Source organism: Sapajus apella, unplaced genomic scaffold (assembly GCF_009761245.1).
Source record: "Sapajus apella isolate SASKATOON/1434 unplaced genomic scaffold, GSC_monkey_1.0 scaffold36, whole genome shotgun sequence".
In the NCBI taxonomy this organism is placed as follows: domain Eukaryota; kingdom Metazoa; phylum Chordata; class Mammalia; order Primates; family Cebidae; genus Sapajus; species Sapajus apella.
The window spans coordinates 20,019,952-20,042,178 of record NW_022436976.1 but is presented as its reverse complement, the minus strand read 5'-3'; the positions used below and the strand labels follow the sequence as shown (position 1 = coordinate 20,042,178).

Genomic DNA, 22,227 nt, shown 5'->3' with positions numbered 1-22,227 from the left:
GATAAGAAAAACCATAGTTGGTGGACAAAGGACATGAATAGACGTTTCTCAAAAGAAGACATAAAAGCAGCCAACAAACATATGAAAAAACAGTCAACATCGCCAATCATCAGAGAAATGCAAATTAAACCCACAATGAGATACCTTACTCCTGCAAGAAGTACATCTTACTCTTTACTCTTGCAAGAATGGCCATAATTTAAAAAATTAGATGTTGGCATGGATGTGGTGAAAAGAGAATACTATTATACTGCTGGTGGGAATGTAAGTTAGTGCAACCACTGTGGAAAACAGTATGGAGATTCCTTAAAGACCTAAAAATAGAGCTACCATTCAATCTAGCAGTCCCACTACTGGGTATCAATCTACTCAAAGGAAAAGTAATCATTATATGAAAAAGACACATGCACACCTGTTTATAGCAAAACAATTTGCAATTGTAAAGCTATGGCACCAACCTAAGTACCCATCGAACAATGACGGGTTAAATAAAATGTGGTATATATACAAAATGGAATACTACTCATCCATAAGACGGAATGAAATAATGTCTCTTGTAGTAACTTGGATGGATCTGGAGGCCATTATTCTAAGCGAAGTAAACCAAATATCGTATGTTCTCACGATAAGTGGGAGCTAAGCTATGAGGACACAAAGGCAGAAGAGTTATATAATGGACTTTAGGTACTTGCAGAGGAAGGTTGGGAGGGGAGGGCCAGATAAAAGACTACATATTGGGCACAGTCTACTCTGCTTGGGTGATGGGTGCACTAAAATCTCAGAAATTAAAGAGCTTATCCATGTAACCAAACACCACGTGTACCCCAAAAACTATTGAAATAAAAAATAACAAAAAAGCAAAAAATAGAGTTAGGGGATTTACACTAAGTGATTTCAAGACAATGTTATATTGGCATGAGGATAGACACTGAAATAGAGTCCAGAAAGAATTCCATGCCTATATGATCAGGTAATTTTCTAAGTAACTTAAAGTGGAAAAAGATAGTATTTTTAACAATTAATTTTGAATGTTTTGACATATATGGAAAAAATTAACTTGTATGATAACTCATACCATATATGAAAATTAACTCAAAATGAACATAGACATTCATATGAAACTTAAATATATAATTTCTAGAAGGAAATATAGCAACATAATCTATGTAATGATGGGTTAAGCAAAGATTTCTTAGAACACAAAATGTCAGACAACATAAAAGTAATAAATTGGAAAACTCTAAACCTAAAATCTTTGCTCTTTAAAAGGCATTATGCAGAAAATTGACATGTCTCAGCCTTGGAGGAAATGTTTACAAACAATACATCTTGTAAATAATTTGTTTTCAAAATATATAAGTAACTCGTACAAACCAGTAAGGTTAAAATAACCAAATAAAATTACGGGGAAAAAAATTGAACATAATTCCACAAAAGAAGATATATGAATGGAAGATAAACACATAAAAAGATGCTCAACATTATTACTTCTTTGTGAAGTGTAAATCAAAACCATAGTTAGATACTACTACACTCCCATTAGGATGGCTGCAATGAACAAAAACAAAAACAAAAATCCTGGTAATAGTAAGTTTTGGCAAAGGTGCAAAGTGTCTAGAAGTCTCATACACAGCTGCTAGGAATGAAAGTAGTTTAGCCATTTTGATAAGTAACTTGGTAGTTTTTTTTAAAGTTGAACATACATTTACCGAATGACTCAGAAATCCCAGTCTTAGGTACTTACCCAAAATAAATGAAAACATATATCTTTAAAAATACTGTATTGTACTTAAACGTTCATTGCAACTTTGTAAGGTGTGAGGGGATGGAATTTATCACAAACAGGCAAAATGATGGAAAAATTGTATCTTGGTTTTAACAATGTTACAGAGCTATATACATTACTCAGCATAAAGTAGATGAGTTTTAATATCATTTTTACTTCAGGTATGCTGATTAAAACAAAATGACACTTCAGGCAGGGCATGGTGGCTCAAGCCTGTAATCCAGCACTTTGGGAGGCTGAGGCAGGTGGATCATGAAGTCAGGAATTAGAGTCCAGCCTGACCAACATGGTGAAACCCTGTCTCTACTAAAAATACAAAAATTAGCTGGGCATGGTGGTGCGTGCCTGTAATCCCAGCTATTCAAGAGGCTGAGGCAGGAGAATGGCTTGAACCTGGGAGATGGAGATTGCAGTGAGCTGAGATCAAGTCACTGCACTCTAGACTGGGTGACAGGGCAAGACTCCATCTCAAAAAAAAAAAAAAAAAAAGAAAAGAAAATAGACACTTCAACCACAGGATAAACAAGGGATCTGTATGAATACTCATATGTTTCTCACCACACACAAACATTAATTTGTGTTCTGCCACCTGGTAAATATATACAGTATCTAGCTTCTTTAAATAAGTGGATGAATGTCTTGTAAAAATTAGGATGGAGATCATTGCCTAATTTCCCATTAGGCATTAAAAATCATGACCAAATAATAATGAAACAGGAGAAGTCGCAGATATAAATCCTAGAGAATAAAGACAATTTTCTCTCTATTCAGTATTACTTAATACAGTATTAGAGTTAACATGCATTACAAATGATAATAATGACAGTTGTTTTATTTTCATCTGGGCAAAGATAAAAAAGAAAATAATAATAACACTTCAAATCATTTATATTAATTCCCTAAGAAGTGAACAGGAAGATTTTCTGTAACCTTTGCATTCTGCATTTGAAGGATGTTATATTTGTTTGAAAAAAGATCTACATTCTATTTTTTACATATGCATGTGTGTGTGAGTGTGTGTGTATGTGTGTGTGTGGGTGTTAGTCTATTCTCCCACTGCTAATAAAGATACACCCAAGACCGGATAATTTATAAAGGAAAGGGGTTTAATTGACTCACAGTTTCACATGACTGGGGATGCCTCACAATCATGACAGAAGGCAAATGGGGAGCAAAGTCATGTCTTACATGGCAGCAGGCAAGAGAGCTTGTGTAGGGGAACTCCCCTTTATAAAGCCATCAGCTCTCAAGAGACTTATTCACTCTCACTAGGATAGCATGGGAAAGACCCATCCCCATGATTCAGTTGCCTCCCACTGGGTCCCTCCCATGACACACGGGAATTATGGGAGCTACAATTCAAGATAAGATTTGGGTGAGGACACAGCCAGACAAAGTGTATATATACACACACAGTCTGTGTAATGGCAGTCTGAAAAATAGAGGTAAACCTTTCTTTGATCCAGGCAATGTTATTTAGCTTTATGATAAAAGAGAGAAATAGATATTGGTTCCTATTCACCAACACTGAGGGAAAGTATTATAGATTACATTCATGGCTGGATAATAATTTTTCAGAATTTGTTGTTTGCTGTAATAATTCATGATTATATAAATTCTGAAAGACTTGGGATAATTGTTGTGTTAAAAATTATATTATTTCCTCCTCTTACGATTCATCCTTTTGTGATAATGGTAATGTTTACCTTGTCAATTTCATCTTGACCTCCCATCCAGTTCCCTGGAGACTGTGAAGCAGTTGTTACATTCTTTGGTAATAAGAAATTCAGGTATAAATAGCTCTAAAGCAGAATTATGTAAGGTAGGGTTCTTTCTGTTGTGTTTTTTAAAAGGAAGTGAGGTTGAAAGAGGGCATTTTGTGGTGAGATGAAGAACATAAGACTTAACTGAAATGTTTTGGTGGGATTGTAATTCAGCAAAGTATTTAATAAGGACTTACGCACATGGAAGACCCTGCCATGCACTACTCACTGTTTCATTTAATCCTCAAAATAACCCTGTGAGACAGATAGGATGCATTATTTCTATTTTAATAACTAAGAATATGGTTTCAGAAGGGTCAAATGAATTCCTGAATGTTCCACAGTTACTATGGACAGAATTAGAATCTCAACCCAGAGTTTGTCTGAATCCAGTTGCAGAGAACTTACCTGTAACATAACTTACCAGACATATAATGCATTGGCGTGCATTGAATATAGTTTATATTGGAGAATCTTCAAATGCCTATCACTAATTCTAGAAATGTTACTGCTCCTGTCTTCCTAAGGCATGCAATAAAACTTGTACTTTTATTTAAGATTTAGGGGTACATGTGCAGGTCTGCTACCTGGGTAATGAGGTTTGGAGTATGAATGGCTCCATCATTCAGGCAATAGGTAGTTTTTCAGCCCTTAACTCCTTCCCTCTTCTCGCCCTCTAGTATACCCCAGTGTGTATTTTCCCTGATGCTTGGCTCCCACTTTTAACTGAGAGCAAGTATATTTGGTTTTCTGTTCCTCTGTTAATCTGCTTAGGATAATGGCCTCCAGCTGCACCCATGTTGTTGCAAAGGACATGATTTTGCTCTTTTTAATGACTGCATAGTATTCCATGGTGTACATATAATACATTTTCTTTATCTGATCTACCACTGATGGGCACAGAAGTTGATTTCATGTCTTTGGTATTGTGATTAATGCTATGATTAACATATGAGTGCATGTGTCTTTTTGAGAGAATGATTTCTTTTCCTTTGGGTATATACTGAGTGATGGGTTTGCTGGATCAAATGGTAGTTCTGTTTAAGTTCTTTGAGAAATGTCCAAACTGCTTTCCACAGTTGCTGAACTAATTTACCTTCCCACCAACAGTGTATAAGCCTTCCCTTTTCTCTACAATCTTGCAATCATCTGTTATTTTTTTCACTTTTTAGTAAAAGCTATTCTGTCCACTGTGAGATTGTATCTCATTGTGATTTTGATTTACACTTCTCTGATGATTAGTGATGTTGAACATTTTTTCATATGCCACTTATGTGTATTTTTTTTAAGAAATGTCTCTTTACATCCTTTGCCTTTTTTAAATGTGGGTGTTTTTTGCTTGTCAAAATGTTTGTTGCTAAAGATTCTGGATATGATACCTTTGTCAAATGCATAGTTTGCAAATATTTTCTTCCATTTTGTGGGGTTCTTGTTTACTCTGTTGGTAGTTTTTTTTTTTCCTGTGCAGAATTTCTTTAGTTTGATTAGGTCCCACTTGTCAAATTTTTATTTTGTTGTAATTGCTTTTGAGGACTTAGTTATAAATTCTTTGTCAACACCGATGTAAAGAAGGATATTTCCCCACCATCATACTTCACAAAATTGGAAAAAACAATCCTAAAAATCATGTGGAACCCAAAAAGAGGCTGTGTAGCTAAACAATCCTAAAAATCATATGGAATCAAAAAAGAGGCTGTGTAGCTAAAGCAAGACTAAGCAAAAAGAACAAATCTGGAGGCATCACATTACCGGATTTCAAACTATACTATATGGTCATAGTCACTCAAACAGCATGGTACTGGAATAAAAATAGGCATATAGACCAGTGGAACAGAATAGAGAACCTAGAAATAAACCAGAATACTTACAGACAACTGATCTTTGACAAAGCAAACAAAAACATAAAGCGGAGAAACAGCACCCTTTTCAACAAATGGCGCTTGGTTAATTGGCAAGCCACACGTAGGAGAATAAAACTGGATCCTCATACCTCACCTTACACAAAAATCAACTCAAGATGGATTAAGTACTTAAATCTAAGACCTGAAACTATAAAAATTCTAGAAGATAACACTGTAAAAACACTTCTAGACATTGGGTTAGGCAAGGAGTAATACCAAGAACTCAGAAGCAAACGCAATAAAAACAAGGAAAATTCCTGGGGCTTAATTAAACTAAAGAGCTTCTGCATGGCAAAAGGAACAGTCAGCAGAATAAACACACAACCCACAGAGTGGGAGAAAATCTTCAAAATCTATACATCTGACAAAGGACTAATATCCAGCATCTGCAACAAACTCAAACAAATCAGCAAGAAAAAAACAAACAATCTCATCAAAAACTGGGCTAAGGATGTGAATAGACAGTTCTCAAAAGAAGATATACAAATGGCCAACAAGCATATGAAAAAATGCTCAACATCACTAATGATCAGGAAAATGCAAATTAAAACCATGATGCGATGTCATCTCACTCCTGCCAGAATGGCCATAAAAAAAAAAAAAAGTAGATGTTGCTGTGGATGAGGTGAACAGCGTACACTTCTACACTGCTGGTGGGAATGTAAACTATTACAATCCCTATGGAAAACAGTGTGGAGATTCCTTAGACAACTAAAAGTAGAACTACCATTTGTTCCAGCAATCCCACTACTGGGTATCTACCCAGAGGAAAAGAAGTCATTATACAAAAAAGACACTTGCACATGCATGTTTATAGCAGCGCAATTCCCAACTGCAAAAATGTGGCATCAACCTAAATGGCCATCAATCAATGACTGGATAAAGAAACTGTGGAATACATATACAATGGAATACTACTCAGCCATAAAAAGGAATGAATTAATGGCATTCACAGCAACTTGGATGAGACTGGAGGCATTATTCTAAGTGAAGTAACTCAGGAATTGAAAATCAAACATTGCCCTCACTCATAAGTGGGAGCTAAGTTATGAGGATGCAAAGGCATAAGAATGGCACAATGGACTTTGGGGACTCAGGGGCAAAGGGTGGGAAGGGGTTGGGGTATAAAAGAGTACAAATAGGGTACAGTGTATACTGCTTGAGTTATGGGTGCACCAAAATCTCACAAATCACCACTAAAGAACTTATCTATGTAATCAGACATCACCCGTTTCCCCAATAACGTATGGAAATAAAAATAAAAAATAAAAAGAAGAGTATTTCCTAGATTTTCTTCTAGGATTTTTATAGTTTAAGGTCTAATATTTAAGTCTTTAATCCATCTTGAGAAAATTTCTTTATGTGATGAAATGTAGGGATCCAGTTTCATTCTTCTTCATATGACTAGCTAGTTATGCCAGTACCACTTATTCAATAGGGAGTCCTTTACCATTGCTTATTTTGTTGACTTTGTTGAAGATCAGATAGTTATAGATGCATGGCTTTATTTCTGATTTCTCTATTCTGTTCCATTGGTATATGTGTCTGTTTTTGTTTGGGTATCATGTTGTTTTAGTTACTGTAGCCTTATAGTGTAGTTTGAAGTCAGGAGATATGCTTCCTCCAGCTTTGTTCTTTTGCTTGAGATTGTTTTCACTATCCAGGTTTTTTTTTTTTTTTCATTCCATATGAATTTTAGGAGTTTTATTCTAATTATGTAAAAAATGATGTTGGTAATTTGATAGAAATAGCATTAAATTTATAGATTGCTTTGTGCATTATGGCCATTTTAATATTTGTTCTTCAAATCCATGAGCATGGAATGTTTTTCCATTTGTTGGTGTCATCTATGATTTCTTTCAGCAATGTTTTAGAGTTCTCCTTCTAGAGATCTTTCACCTCTTTTGTTAGATGAATTCCTAGGTATGTTCTATTTTTGCGTGACTATTGTGTATGAGATTGCATTCTTGATTTGGCTCTCAGCTTCAATGTTATTGGTGTATAGAAATGCTACTAATTTTCGAACACTGATTTTATACCCTGAAACTTTACTGTAGTCATTTATGAGTTCTGTGAGTCCTTTAGTGGAATCCTTAGGGTTTTCTCCATACAGAATCATCTTGTCTGTGAAGATAGATAATTTGTCTTTTTTTTCCTGTTTGGATGACTTTTATTTCTTTATTTTGCCTGATTGCTCTGGCTAGGACTTCCAGTACAATGTTGAATAAGAGTAATGAGGGTGGAAATCCTTGTCTTCTTCCTGTTCTTAAGGAGAGTGCTTCCAGCTTTTGCCAATTCAGTATGATGTTGACTTTTTCATAGTTGGCTCTTATTATTTTGGGGGTATGTTTCTTTGATGCCTAATCTGTTGAGATTTTTTTCGTGAAGGGATGGTTGAATTTTATTTAAAGCTTTTCTGCATCTATTGAAATGATTATATGGTTTTTGTTTTTAATTCCATTTATATGATGAATCATATTTATTGAGTTGCCTATTATGAATTAACCTTACATTCCAGGGGTAAAGCCTATTTGATCATGGTGAATTAACTTTCTAATATGTTGCTGAATTCAGTTTGCTATATTTTGTTGAAGATTTTTGCATATATGTTAATCAGAGATATTTCTGTAGTTTTCTTTTATTGTTGTGCCTTTGCCAGATTTTGGTGTCAGGGTGATATTGGCTTCATAGAATGAGTTAGGGAGAAGTGCTCTCCTTGCACATTTGGTAAAATTTGGCTGTGAGTCTATCTGGCTCAGGGCTTTTTTTTGATTGGTAGATTCCTTCTTCTTTTTTTTTTTTTAAATTACTGATTCAATTTCAAAACTTGATATTGGTCCATTCAGAGTTTCAATTTTTTTCTGATTCAATTTTGAATTTGATATTGGTCTATTCGAAGTTTCAATTTCTTTCTGATTCAATCTTGGGAGGTTGTGTGTTTCCAGGAATTTACCTGTTTCTTCTAGATTTTCTAGTTTGTGTGAATAGATGTGTTCAGAATAGTCTCGGAGGATCTTTTGTATTTCTGTGGGATCAAGTATAATGTGACCCTTGTGATTCCTGATTGTGTTTATTTGGATCTTCTCTCTCTCTCTTTTTTTTTTTTTGTTAATCTAGCTAGTGCTTTATCCATCTTGTTTATCCTTTCAAAGAAACAATTTTTGGTTTCATTGATCCTTTGGATGGATTTAGGAGTCTCAGTTTCATTTAGTTCTGCTCTGATTGTAGTTGTTTTTTCTTCTGATGGCTTTGGGATTAGTGTGTTCCTGTTTTTCTAGTTCCTCTAGGTGTCATGTTAGATTATTGATTTGAGATCTTTTCAACTTCTTGATGTAGGTGTTTAGCACTATAAACTTTTAACATTGTTTCTGCTGCATCCCAGAGTTTCATGTCTCTATTTTCATTTATTTCAAAGAATTTTTTACTTCTCCCTTAATTTTTTTAATTACCCAAAAGTTATTCAGGAGCAAATTGTTCAATTTACATGTCATTGTGTGGTTTTGAGAGATCTTCATGGTATTGATTTTTATTTTTATTCAACTGTGTACCAAGAGTATGGCTGATATGACCTTGATTTTCTCAAACTTATTGGGACTTAATTTATGGCTGAGCCTGTGGTTGATCTTAGAGTAGCATGCAATGTTTTAACACTCTCTTATATTGATTATGTGTTATTACAGCCATATTAAAAATATATACAAAAATAATTGTTTTGCCAATAGAAATACAAGATTAGAAGCATCAACTGACTCATGAATGATTTCATAGTCACTAGTTGAACTCTTATTGGTAGCTAAGTATCAGTGATAAGAAGTTTTGTTTATGAATTAACTACTCTTCTTCATCTTCCTGATAAAATTCTACTTATCTTACAAAAGCACAGTTCGCATTTACTTTCTCCATGAAACCTTCGCTGGTCCTCCTAGGCAGACTTACATAGCCTTCCTCTCAGCTATTGCTGTACCTTCTAAAACACCTCTGTTATATAACTAGTTGTATCACTTGTACATTGCCATTGTGATAATACTTTACTTAGTCTCAACAGTTTTTGAGGACAGAAGTCATACTGTTTCATCTATGATTTCTTAATTCCTATGCAGTACATGGTCCTCAGTAATGCTCAATAAATTGTTGTTGGATAAATGAATGAATAAATGTCTGGAGTATATGACCATATTAATTCATAAATAATAAAATTATTGGTGGGTGCAGAACTATTTTTTTGGTTTTAGAATGCTTCCCAACATATAAATAAATAAGCTTTTGCTAAAACAAAACCAAAACTAAACAAAACAACCCTGTAATTTAGAGTCTGCAGAGATAGGCACTGTAGTAGAATGAACTGTGGACCAAAAGCCAAGTTATGCAATTAACTAGGTGAGTGACGTGTTATCTTTTATGGAGCTCTATATTTTATCTGTAAAATTAGGAATCTTGGTATGGCAAACATTCCGAAGATGGTATTTTAGTGAGTAAAAATTGAAAATCACTGTTCTAAGACATTTTATGGAAGTGAGTATAATAAGCAGTAATGTAGTGGTTTCAAGCTTTTCTTTTTTAAGTGGCAGAACTTCTTGTCAAGTAAAAACTTACACAGAGTTTCAGATTGTAAAATAGTTAAAAATTGAGATGATGTAGCTGCTAAGCCTCTTTGTCCTCTAATATTTGTTCCTTCTGGTCTCTCCCTTCCTGCATATCAAATGGATTAGGTGCTTGCCAAGTTTCATGGATTAGTCCATTCTTAGGGCAAAGCTTAATTTCTTATCTTTAAAAATAAATATGGCCCAGGAAACATGGTGAAACCCATCTCTACAACACACACACACACACACACACACACACACACACACACACACACACACTAGCCGGGTGTGGTGGTGGTGTGCACCTGTAGTCCCAGCTAATTTGAGAGGCTGATGTGGGAGGATTGCTTGGGCGAGGTTGTGGCTGCAGTGAGCCATGTCCGTGCCTGGGCAATAGAGCAAGAACTTGTCTCAAAATAATTTTTAAAAATTAACAAAAAATAAAGAAATGATAGTTTCTAAATATGAAGATACTTAAAGACCAATCAAAAATGTATTTCTGGCCTGGCACAGTGGCTCACGCCTGTAATCCTAGCACTTTGGGAGGCTGAGTGGGCGGATCATGAGGTCAAGAGATTGAGACCGTTCTGGCCAACATGGTGAAACCCCGTCTCTACTAAAAATAAAAAAAATTAGCTGGGCGTGGTGGCCCGCACCTGTAGTCCCAGTTACTTCGGAGGCTGAGGTAGGAAAATTGCTTGAACCCAGGAGGTGGAGGTTGCAGCGAGCTGAAATCGTGCCATTGCACTCCAACCTGGCGACAGAATGAGGCTCTGTCTCAAAAAAAAAAAAAAAAAAAAAGAATCTCTATGTTCCTTTGTGCTCTATCAAAACAATCTTCTGTGGCATTCTGGTATTATCACATGAGTTTCAGTCTTCTGCTTTTGAAATTGTTTCTGTTTGCATGCTTGTTTTTCATGTCCACATAGACCTGAACCCTCTGACATTTTAATAGAGCTGGGACAGATAGGCCCAAATTGGTGGTTGCTTCTAGGTAGGGAATCACTGGCAGACTTAATATCCAATTATGTTTCAGTTAAGCCAGTAAATATTAGGCCATTAATTCATCTGAAGTCCTGGAAAGATTTCTTACATTTTTATTATCTTCCTCTTATGAAGTCTGTAATGATGTAGTATTCATATTTCTGAGAAAGGAATACACAGAAATTTTGTGTGCTCGCCCACTTAAGAAAAGAATGAACTGAATTGTTGCACTTTGTAGTTTCAGTCTTCATCACAAGAAAGGAAAAAAAGTTACTTGATGATGAATGTCTGGGGTCTTTGAGTCTAAAAAGAAGACTTGGATCTAAGTCTTGTCTGTGTTCCATGTACGCTATGAAACAAGTTTAAACAGCACTGTACTGGTGGACAATTTTTAAGTCTAGAGACATAGCACTTGTGAATGAATGTCAAGAGTCTTCTGTATGAACCTAGAAATAATTTTAGTACTGGATTGAAGCTTAATTTAGAAGAAAAAATACTTGGTGAATTCTTGTTGAAGCATAAGATAAAACAGAGACAAATTATTATGCTTTTTTAGTTATGTTTAGATATACAGTTTTATATACACAATCTACATTTTCTAATTTAATGTAAATTCCTATGAGATTACATAAAAGAGTAGCTGTTCATAGGCTCCATATGTTCTGCCAACTGCATCTCTCTCTTTTTTGTTTCATCATTTAAAACATCTTCTAATTCCTTTCTTATTCTGAAATACCACGTTTATTCCCAATGATCTTGTTGCTTAGCCCCAACCCATCCTCATTTGCTGCTTGTTCTCTGATAAATAATGCTTATTGCTGCTTCCAAGTGGCAGCAGAGGTAATGGTTGGTTTCATGAGCTCTGTAGGCATAGTGCCTGGGTGTGAATCCTGTCTCTCTGCCTTTTCCTAGATTACTCAGCTTAGATGAGTCATTCACCCTTTCTGTGCCTCCGAAGTCTCCCCTGAGAAATGGAGATAAAAATAGTTGTGAGAATTACATGAGATGATAGATTTAGGGACTATACAATAGTACCTGCCACAAAGCTATTCATATCTCTGTCAGAAGAGTAGGAATATGTATCCTGTCAATATAGCTGACATTTGCAGTTACCAGGCATTCTGATTATATTTCATCCCCCTTCCTATCTGCTGCTTTTGGATTATCACACTTTCAGAGAATCTAGCAAGAGGCCTCAAGCCTATCTAGTCTACTCATTCAAACATTTTCCAGCAAATATTTATTGCTTGGCACAAGAGATATAGTGTTTGGCAGTATTCTCTATGAGCTTCTGGGAAGCATAAAACCGTTCATACCAACAAATATATAATTGTGAAAAATACTGTGAATAGAAAAATAATGTGATAATACCTTCCTACAAGTAGGGGAAGTTCATAAAGGCTTTTCTGAACAAGTGACATCAAAACTGAAGAATGAAGAATGTGTTAGCCAGGCAAAGTTGTAGACGTGTTACAGTGTAGCAAAAGTCTGGAGACAAGAAAGGCATGCTGGATACACTCTAAATCCAGTTGAACTAAACCTAAATGAGTTACAGGGGAGAGTGACGTGGCATAAGCATAAGGTGGAGAAGCAAGTGGAAGCCAAAATAGGAAGCTGAACCTTAAAAGTCAAGCAGGGTCAAGATCTGTAGGGACTTGTATGATTAATCTTCATATTAAAGATTTTGCATTATCCTAAAAATTACAGAAAGCAATAAAGAATGCAAAGCCAAGGATTGATATAAGGATTTTGCATTTTAAAAGATCACACTGGAGGATAGAGAGAAGGGGAGTGGAAGGGCGTCTTTCTTTGTTCCATAGTTACAGTACCTGGAAAAGGACAGTAGCTTCCTCAACGAAGCTTTCCTTGATAGTATTTTTCCCATATAGGTGGCCTTTACTCATTTTTTCACATGATAAACCCAAGAACTATTGCACTTCACACACTGCACTGTGAACCTGACACAGGCCACGGTGTTCAGTATTGTAGGATGAATAAGCAAGCATTGATTCTCCTCTCCTAAGATGAAACAGCGGCATTTTAAGGTCAAGGACTGTATGTATTCATCTTTGTATTATCCACAAGATCTAGCAAGTCTCTGCCACATGTTGGGCTCTCGAACTTTTGTTGATGTTGTTGTTGAGAAATCAGATGAAAGAGTGATTTTCATGATGGCTGGAAATGAGAGTTTTGGATCATGAATGCAAATTAATTTTTTATACTCTCATTGAAAGTTGGTAATATTAATTGAGATCCTAGAGTGGCTGTTAGAAGGTGGCATTTAGAAGATCTAAGTTAGAGTATGAGCAGATACCGAGCAAATACTTATTAAATGAATTGAATGTGTTGCAGCCATACTTGCCTTTTACATATTTGTGGATCTTCTGTGGTTCATCTTAGGAGATGGCAAAAATTCCCTAATCCCTCCTAAACCTCCTCTAATGCCATCTTCACTTTGGCACAGTGATAACTCAGAGATGAAAACTCTCAGAGGTGGACAAAGCTAGCAATACCAGGTTATTAATATATTTAAATTCAGGGCTTTTTTGTTCTTTTCCCTTTGTTTAAGATGAAACATAAAATGGCTGAAATCAAAGCGATTTATGTGTCACTTGATGGTATTTTAAACTATAAGAGATTAATCAGTGGTTACTTTTTTTAGATTAGGAAAAATAATTCAATACTTTAAAACTTTCCTACTTAGTATTTACTGCAGGGAAATTCACTAGCAAATTAATTAAGGCATTATTTATACAAGGAGAAACATGGAATTAGTTTGTCACTTTTTCTCTGTTGTTATTGTTGAAAATTAGAATCAAGCTCAGCAAATTGAATACTAATAATTTTTCTTTTTTTGTCACCAAGTGTATTGATTTCAAATTTGTGCCCTATTAGTAATTTACAAAGAACATATTTTACAGTAGAAATTGGTTTAAGTGGTTGTTCAGGAGACATGTTTTACTCAAAGCAGCATTTAGCCTTGCTACTTTGCCATTTGATGATTATTTAAAAGGATGCCATTATCTCTTTGTTATGTGTTGTTATCTCAGGCTGAGCTAATGGTTTTAAGTTCATATTAATTCCTAGCACTTTTCAATTTTTATCTCAAAAATCCTTTATACTTATTACTTAATTGAAAAAAAAAAAAAAACACGGATTCTTCTCTCCAAGCAATGCTTCCCTCTAAATACTGAGCAACTTTACAAAGAAAATGACCTTTCTTATTACATATACTTTTTTTCCTCAAATTTACTTGCTCTTTATTGTTTGCATCATACAATTTCAAAAATTTTTAGGAGGAAGCACATTTGTCTCTGTTTATCTCCATCATATTAAAATCAGAAAGCAGCAAGAACTGAGTGTAATAGTCCTGAATTTCTGCAAGTGTGTTGAAAGCAGTAGATGCAAACTAAAGGGGGATGTCTAATATTTTATGTATCAAATTCTGGATATGTTTATCTAATTGTTGAGTCTTGAGAGTTGTTTTTTATAGTTTGCATTCATTTCTGCTAGTTTTCTGGAATTTCATTAGCTTTATAAAGTTCGTGGATAATTATATTCCAATCCCTACATCTGACAATTGAGGAAACTGAAGTCCCGGAGCTAAGTGGATAGCTATAGCTAGTGGAGGCTGGGAGTGGAAAGAGCAGTTCAGGCTCTGCCTTGTCTGGTATGTGTTTCTTCAGTTCATAGTGCATTAGATGCTAGCACAAACCAGAAAACCTTCCTTTTCTTGAATTAAACCTTAATGTTAGTTGTAAAAGTTAAGATCTCTTGATTTAGTTTTGAGGTTCTTAGATATTTATACTTTATGAATTGATAAAATTTCCAAAGAATTCAGTGACTGACACAGAATGGCCAGTTTCTAGTTTTCTTAGTTCAGAACATTAAGAAACGAAGCAAAAATACACCAATGCCTCATTATATTATCATTTCATAAATGGACATTTTCTCATCTAAAAGGATGATGAGTAGGACTTTTCCTGTTAAGCTAAAAAGGGCAACTGTAACCCAAAACAATGAATTAAAAGCCATCAAACTAGTTCACGTTCTGTACACAAGTATTAGAGGATGAAAGTGAAAAGGGACCAGCAAGGCAACCCAAAGATTAGTTAATTGCAAGAAGCAGCTACCATTCCTAGTGATGAGGAAAGAAAGCGGAAGATGGTGTTAGGAGGGTCAAGGAATGCAAAGTAGGGGTCACCTCTGGAAGACCTGTGACCAGCAAGCATCCACTCTGAAGCTAATGAGAAGATGTCAGAATCTCACATGGCTGGTTTTGGGCCTGCCAAGAGGGAGTGCCCAATTTGTCCATTTTCCAGGAAGAATAAAGAGGGTCTTTCTCCAACTCTCTTGTGGTCTCCTACCAGTGATTTCCATTGTCAGCAGCTAAAGGAAGCCACCTAGAAAGAGAACCTGTTAAATGTAGTTTGACTCACACTGCAGAATTTAGAATGATTGGCTTGGGGCTGAAAGACATTGGTAAATAGCTGACAATATCTTTTCTCTCCATGATCACTTATGCAGAAGAATTTTTGCTTTTTTGAGAAGGAGAAAGAGAACTGGTGAGATATAGCAGGGAACAGAGAAGAAATAGCAGCAAAGCAGCATATACATTTAGGTGTATCTATACATTTGTATACATATATTTAGTGTATACATTTAGTGTGACCAGGATGCTTGAGCTTATTTTGGATCAAGTGGACATTGCAGCTTGAGCCATCATGTCATTATTCCAATCAAGAGAGTAGACTTTACCAACTACAGTTTCAATGTGTATCAATGTGGGTGGAATGGAGGAGACTAGAAAAGTTATTTCTTCACAGTGTGAAGCTCCTACTGCTCCTTTAGAGGAAGAGCCTCATCTCAACACCTGCCTTAGAGAAGGCATCAAAGTAAGTCTGATTTTACCAGAGAAGCAGAGACACTCAAAAAAAGGACTACAATTAAATGCCTAGTTAAGTAAGAAGATTTTTCTTTTTTGTCATGAATTCTTCTACTCTGCCATAATATGGAAAAAGCTAAAACCTGAAGATAAAAGCAGGGAGGAGGAATAAAAGGGTAGACCATTCTCTCTTCCCACTCCAAGTCCCAGACATTAGCCACTGAATTAAAGCAGTTATAAGATGGGAATTATGAAATCAATCTGAATTGTTGTTAAGGAGGAGAGAGTAGATTTGATATTGCATATGGAAAACAGTCACTGGAGAAAAAATTAAGACTAGTTCATATCTGTGGTCTACTGTGTTCAGAATATTCAATAAATTGGTGACATAAAAATAGAATACATCATCTCCAAAATAAAAGATAATTTTAAAATTGGGAAACAGTCATATTTTCTTAAAACTCAAAATACTACTTTTGTTTTTATCATTTATGCATGGTTTTGTCTAGCATGTGTCCATGACATAGAATTTTAAAATAATTATCATTATTCGTTGAAATTCTTTTCAGCCATGTATCACCAATACTGATAAATCTAACCTGTGAAAGGTGAAAAGACCTTTTCCTCATTTTAGCCTTTAAATATCTGTGGAGAAAGGGGAAAGAGGAAATGGTGCAATTACTGTATTTAAAGAATATTACAGTCTGAATATAGCAGAATATTATGAAGGGCTAATATAAATTTAAAAGCATCTTGTAAGTGATGAAATATAAAACCACAGGGAAAACTATTAAACATATATCATAAATGGAATTTGTCATCACATTTGTTACCTTATAAATTTTTAGAAATACTTTGCTTTAATGAAATGTATGGTGTTTTATTTATTCAGAAGCAAATTTTATAAGGGACAGTAACCTTAGATTAAGAGAACCTGACCTGTCCTCTCACTTATAACATTTGCCTTAAATATGAGGTACTTAAAAATGTCAGTATCTTTTAAAATTACTTCTTTTTGTCCTTACAATAGCAGGGAGCATGGCTCCAGGAAACTGATCAACTTAACTTGTATTACCAACATCAGGAAAAAAATGATATAAAAACGATTTCACTTAGTTCCACCTTGAAAAGATGTAAATAAGACCCAATCAGCTGTACAGTGATAGGTTAATAGTCTTGGTTTTAGAACAAGAATGTTCTGGTCTTAACCAGTAAAGTGCATGCCTTTGGGCAGGTTTCATTACTGTTCTGAAGACATGATTCCCTCCCTTGTCTTGATACTTGTGCCTAGCTCATTTGGTTGGTTGCTTTTATGACATAATTGAAATCACATATGTAGAGTGCTTAAAATGGCTCAATGTAAATCCTCCATCTCTCTTACCCTAAACAAAAGGCAGCAGAGATTCCTGAAAAGAATCTTCATTGTCACCTATGAATGAGGACACAAAACTATTTTTGCCTTGCAAAAACAACTTGAGATAATGCTTGCTGACCTTTTCTAAAAGTATCAAAACCAATCTAGATCTTCAAGGAGATTTTACTCATTTATTCTTTGAATAGTTATTTACTGAGACTTGCTTGTGTCAGTCACTGTGCTACGAACTGAGGGGGAGATATTTAACAATTACCTTCTGACTGTTGTAAAGTTTTGGAACCAAGTCTGTATTAGTCAGGGTCCCAATAAGAAACAGATTATTCTCTTAAAGAGGATGAAAGAGTTTAATGGAGGCACTATTCACAAAGGGTATGGACAGTGTTGAGGATAACTAAAAAGGACTGAAATACCAGGAGGCTAGCAACAATGGGAAGCTGCTTCCAGTTCTACAGCTAAATAAGGAGGCCTGCAGGATCTGTTATCTCAAGTAGAACATTTTAGCCATGGTTACACTATGGTCAGCAGAGAGGGACCCCTCTTTCATCTTGCCCTCTAATATTTTGCAACTGCCTTCATTGGCTGAATATACCCAAGAGCCAGAGGGCTAGACAATCCCTGAGGACCAGCCACCCAGGGCACAGACCAGCATGGAGAAGGGCAAAGAGTGTGTCTGAAGGGGCAGATGAGGAATACCCAGAAAATAATCTATATTTCTTGCTTTTTTTTGTCTTAGATATTGACTTTTTTCCCTAAATACAAAATAATATATTTTTATTGTAGAACATTTGGAAAAACTGCCTTGTAACTTGTGATCCTGCTTTTTCCTAGCCAGGACATGTTTCTGGTTGAAGACACATGAATTTATACAGTAAACTCTCATACTCAAAGGATCATAAAACAAATTTATTTCCATGGCTAAAACCTTACAGAAATACTCTTGCTTGACAAAAGATCTACTGATGTTACCCTGGAACATTCTGTCTCTCTGCCTGTTGTAAGCGTCCTCATGATAGCATCTTTCCACATGTATTACACTCTTGGCATTCCTTTTTATATTTTTGAACATCATATTGTTCTACGTTGTCTCCACTAAGCAAATTCAACTTACTTAGAAACCTTCTATAACCCTTATTTTATTATTATCATTATTCCATCATCATCATTTCACATAGCATCTTTATATTTTTTATATGCTCACAACTTTACAGTTATAATCATTGAGTATATAGTTTTATAACCAGCATTTAAAACAAATTTAAATCTTGTTTTTCTTATATTTAGGAGTTTGAACTTTTTTTCAAGTTTAACCATACTTATAGAGGCCCTTAATATTGACTATAACCCTGGTAAGATATCTCTGTTACATGTCTACTTTTGCTGGGTTTCAAGCAGCCTTTGAGTAAAAGCCTTAAAATTCTGCCTACTGCTGTTTGGTCAGCATTAGAGGAGCACCGTAGTTTGGTGTATGCTGAGGAAATTCTTTTTCTTGGCATATTGAATCAAATACCTGAAAAGCCCGTTAGGTACTCTCCCTGGAGCACTTATAAAGGCAAAATTTCTCCCTTCCCCCATTCTCTTATCTACTTTGTCAGTTTCACTGCCAGCTCCTGCATAATATAGTCAAATTATGTGTTAGAAATTCAACCCTGGTTTCCTGGGTGATCGTACAATGTCACTACTTAGTATTCCTAGTCACATAGCTACAATTTCATCATGCTCTCTTATTCTATATATATCTTCATGTTAGAAAACCAGACTTTTTTTTTTTTTTTTTTTGAGACAGAGTTTCACTCTTTGTTGCCCAGGCTGGAGTGCAGTGGCAATATCTCAGCTCACTGCAACCTCTGCCTCCCGGGTTCAAGTGATTCTCCTGTTTCAGCCTTCGGAGTACCTGGGATTACAGGAGCCCACCAGCATGCCTGGCCAATGTTTGTATTTTTAGTAGAGATGGGATTTCACCATGTTGGGCAGCTGGTCTCGAACTCCTGACCTCAGGTGGCCTGCCTGCCTTGGCCTCCCAAAGTGTTGGGATTACAGGCATGAGCTACCGCGCCAGGTCAGAAGCAGACTTTTTTTTTTTTTTTTTAATAAGGCATGCATTAAGGTTTAAATGGACACAGTGAAAAAATATATAGGAGTCTTTGAGCTCAGCAACAGTACAGTACATTTTTGGTACTGAGACATTGTGAAACTGTCATATGGACTAATACTTCTTGGATTTTGTATTTTTTATACTACATGTTTTTCGGTTAAATTCTGCAAACACAGAATTCTTTGCATTGTCTTGTAGTCCATTGTATGACAATTTTATTTTTTTTTAATTTATTTTAGATGTAGGGGGTATATGTGCAGGTTTGTTAAATGGATATATTGGGTAATGCTCAGATTTGGGCTTTCAGTGAATCCATCACCAAAATAGTGAACATGGTACCCAAGAGATACTATTTCACCTTTTGCCCCCACTCTTACCCTCTTCCTTTGAGTCTTCAAAAACCAGTGACTACTTTTCCTTTGGTTTGCACAAACAGAGTGCATCCTTAAATTTTGGTGGTGTTATTGACGTTCTTTGTTTTTACAGTGACTTCCAATGATCTACACAAAGCAAATGTCATGAACTCCAGCATCTGTATCTCAAAATGGCTAGATTTGTTTGACTTAAACCAGGAAATTCAAGCTCTACCTACTGGTTGCTGGAATTTTCTATGATAAATACTTGCCTACTAGTTTATGTACTAGACGTATGAGAAGTTTAAACTAGTGGTAAAAATTAAGATTAAGGTTTTTTTTTAATGTATGTATTTTGTATTGGTTTATTTTTCTTTACTTTTTTTTTTTTGACAGTATAAAGGAGCCATATTCTTTACATTCTGAACTCGTCATATTTTAGCTGTGTTACCTTGGCCAAATAATTTGTTCTGGCCCTCTGTTCCTTTATTAAAAAAATGATGAAAATAATCTTACAAACTGTTATAAACATAAAATATTTTATGGGAACGTACTTTGTAAAGTATAAAACATTTGTGTAAAATGCATATTATTTTTATATTTTTCATTATCATTGATTATTTGGGAGCCCAATTGTTACTCATTATTCTTATTCTCTTCTCCCAGTGTTGTACCAATTTCTTGGATTTTTTATATTTATATTTTGTGAAACTCTTTTCTCAACATGTCAAATTTAATTGACTTGGTAAATTATGATGTTTGCTTTTGCATGTACATTGTATATCAAATGTTACTTTAGAGAGTATGCCACATATTTTTCTTTTTTTTTCCCATTTATTTTATTGCATTTTAGGTTTTGGGGTACATGTGAAGAACATGCAAGATTGTTGCATAGGAACACACGTGGCAGTGTGATTTGCTGCCTTCCTCCCCATCACCTACATTTGGCATCTCTCCCCTTGCTATCTCTCCCCAGCTCCCCACCCCACACCGTCCCTCCCCAGTTTCCCCCCAACTGACCCCAGTGTGTAGTGCTCCCCTCCCTGTGTCCATGTGTTCTCATTGTTCAACACCCGCCTATGAGTGAGAACATGCGGTGTTTGATCTTCTGCTCTTCTGTCAGTTTATTTTCTTCAAGGACACAGAACTGTTCTTTTTGTGTGTGTTTTTTTTCTTCTGTAAGTATTAAAAAGTGTCAGCAAAGCTGTTTTTTGTGTTTTTTTCTTCTGTAGGTATTAAAAAGTGTCAGCAAATCTGCACTGAATAACAGACATCCTAAGAGGGGATATTTTCCACCTCTATAATGAAGAAAAGCAGGAGTGTGATGACAGTGACAGCTGATGATGTAAGTTCCAAAAGGTCCTGATCATGTATGCTTTGTTCAATAAAGAAGTGACTGGATAATTCTATTCAAAGGGCAGATGGGAGTGTTTAACACACCACTCTGTAACTAGGTGTTTTTATGACATGGGAATAGCTAGCCGCTGGACCTGGCATTCTGTGAGTTGGACAGCAGGAATGATGCCCTCTTTGCATCTTGGTGATGGGCTGAGTTTCACTGTTATGGTTTTCAATCACAGAACCACCAATCTCTAGTCTGTGTCCATATCCTCACCCTCAGATAATTCCGCTTTCCACACTGTTTGCATTATCAGTTCTCTGATAACTTTCTTTTGCACTTTCACCCATGTATGGCTAACCCTTGAAAGTCACTTCCTATGGTGGCGTCTTTGATGACTACTCCTAAGAAGCTTGTGATATACATATCCCCTGGGACTTTGCTACTCAAGTGTGGTCCTTGGATCAGCAGCATTTACATTACCTGGGTGTTTATTGAGAATGCAGAATCTCAGGCCACACCTCAGGCCTACAAATCAGACTATATTCTAACGGGATACCAGGGTAAATAGACATGTACTTTATTTGAAAAACTCTGATCTAAATCATCTGAAGAAGTCTGTAAGCTATCTTTTATAGCTTTGGATCTTGATCTTAATTATCTCTTTGCTTTCAATTAACCAGTCCTCCATTAGTGTGTCTTTAATTTTCTTGTCTTTACCCAATTACTGTTTGTAATTGAGCTAAAAATTATGATCCACTGATCAGATATGTGAAAGGAAGGAAGGGAGGGAAGATGAAAAACAAGTTAATTTTCCTTGCTTTCTGTAATAACCCATCTTGTTAAGCTCCTGTTTCATAGATGCTCACCCCATGAACCCTGTGGTCCCTTTGCCTCATGCAAAGTCTTTGGCAAAGTCTTTGGCAGGAATGTTAGAACTAATTCTCAGCTTCCTTCTGTGTTTCTGTAAGACCCACAGTGCAGAGAGAGAGACAGGTATGCTATTTAGGTTCTTGCTTTTAAAATACTCTTCTTTTCCATTGCCATTTCTATCTTTTGTGTCAAAGAACATAGTTAATGTGTTCTGTTCTGTCACTTGTGGCAGCATTTACTTCTTTTTTTTTCTTCCCTTCCGAGCTCCTGGACCAGAAGGGCATTTCCCTTAA

The 22,227-nt window shown here is 35.7% G+C and overlaps 1 protein-coding gene across 2 annotated transcripts in view; it reads left to right on the top strand.

Annotated features, from left to right (window-relative positions):
* Positions 1-22,227, top strand: part of PDE4B (phosphodiesterase 4B) — a 560,636-nt gene that overhangs the window by 94,884 nt on the left and 443,525 nt on the right. For both annotated transcript variants that reach the window (XM_032296712.1, XM_032296711.1), the window contains exon 2: positions 20,955-21,067. In XM_032296712.1, the coding sequence (XP_032152603.1) occupies positions 21,026-21,067 (42 nt within the window). In that variant the 5' untranslated portion in view covers positions 20,955-21,025. The remainder of the gene's footprint in view (positions 1-20,954; positions 21,068-22,227) is intronic.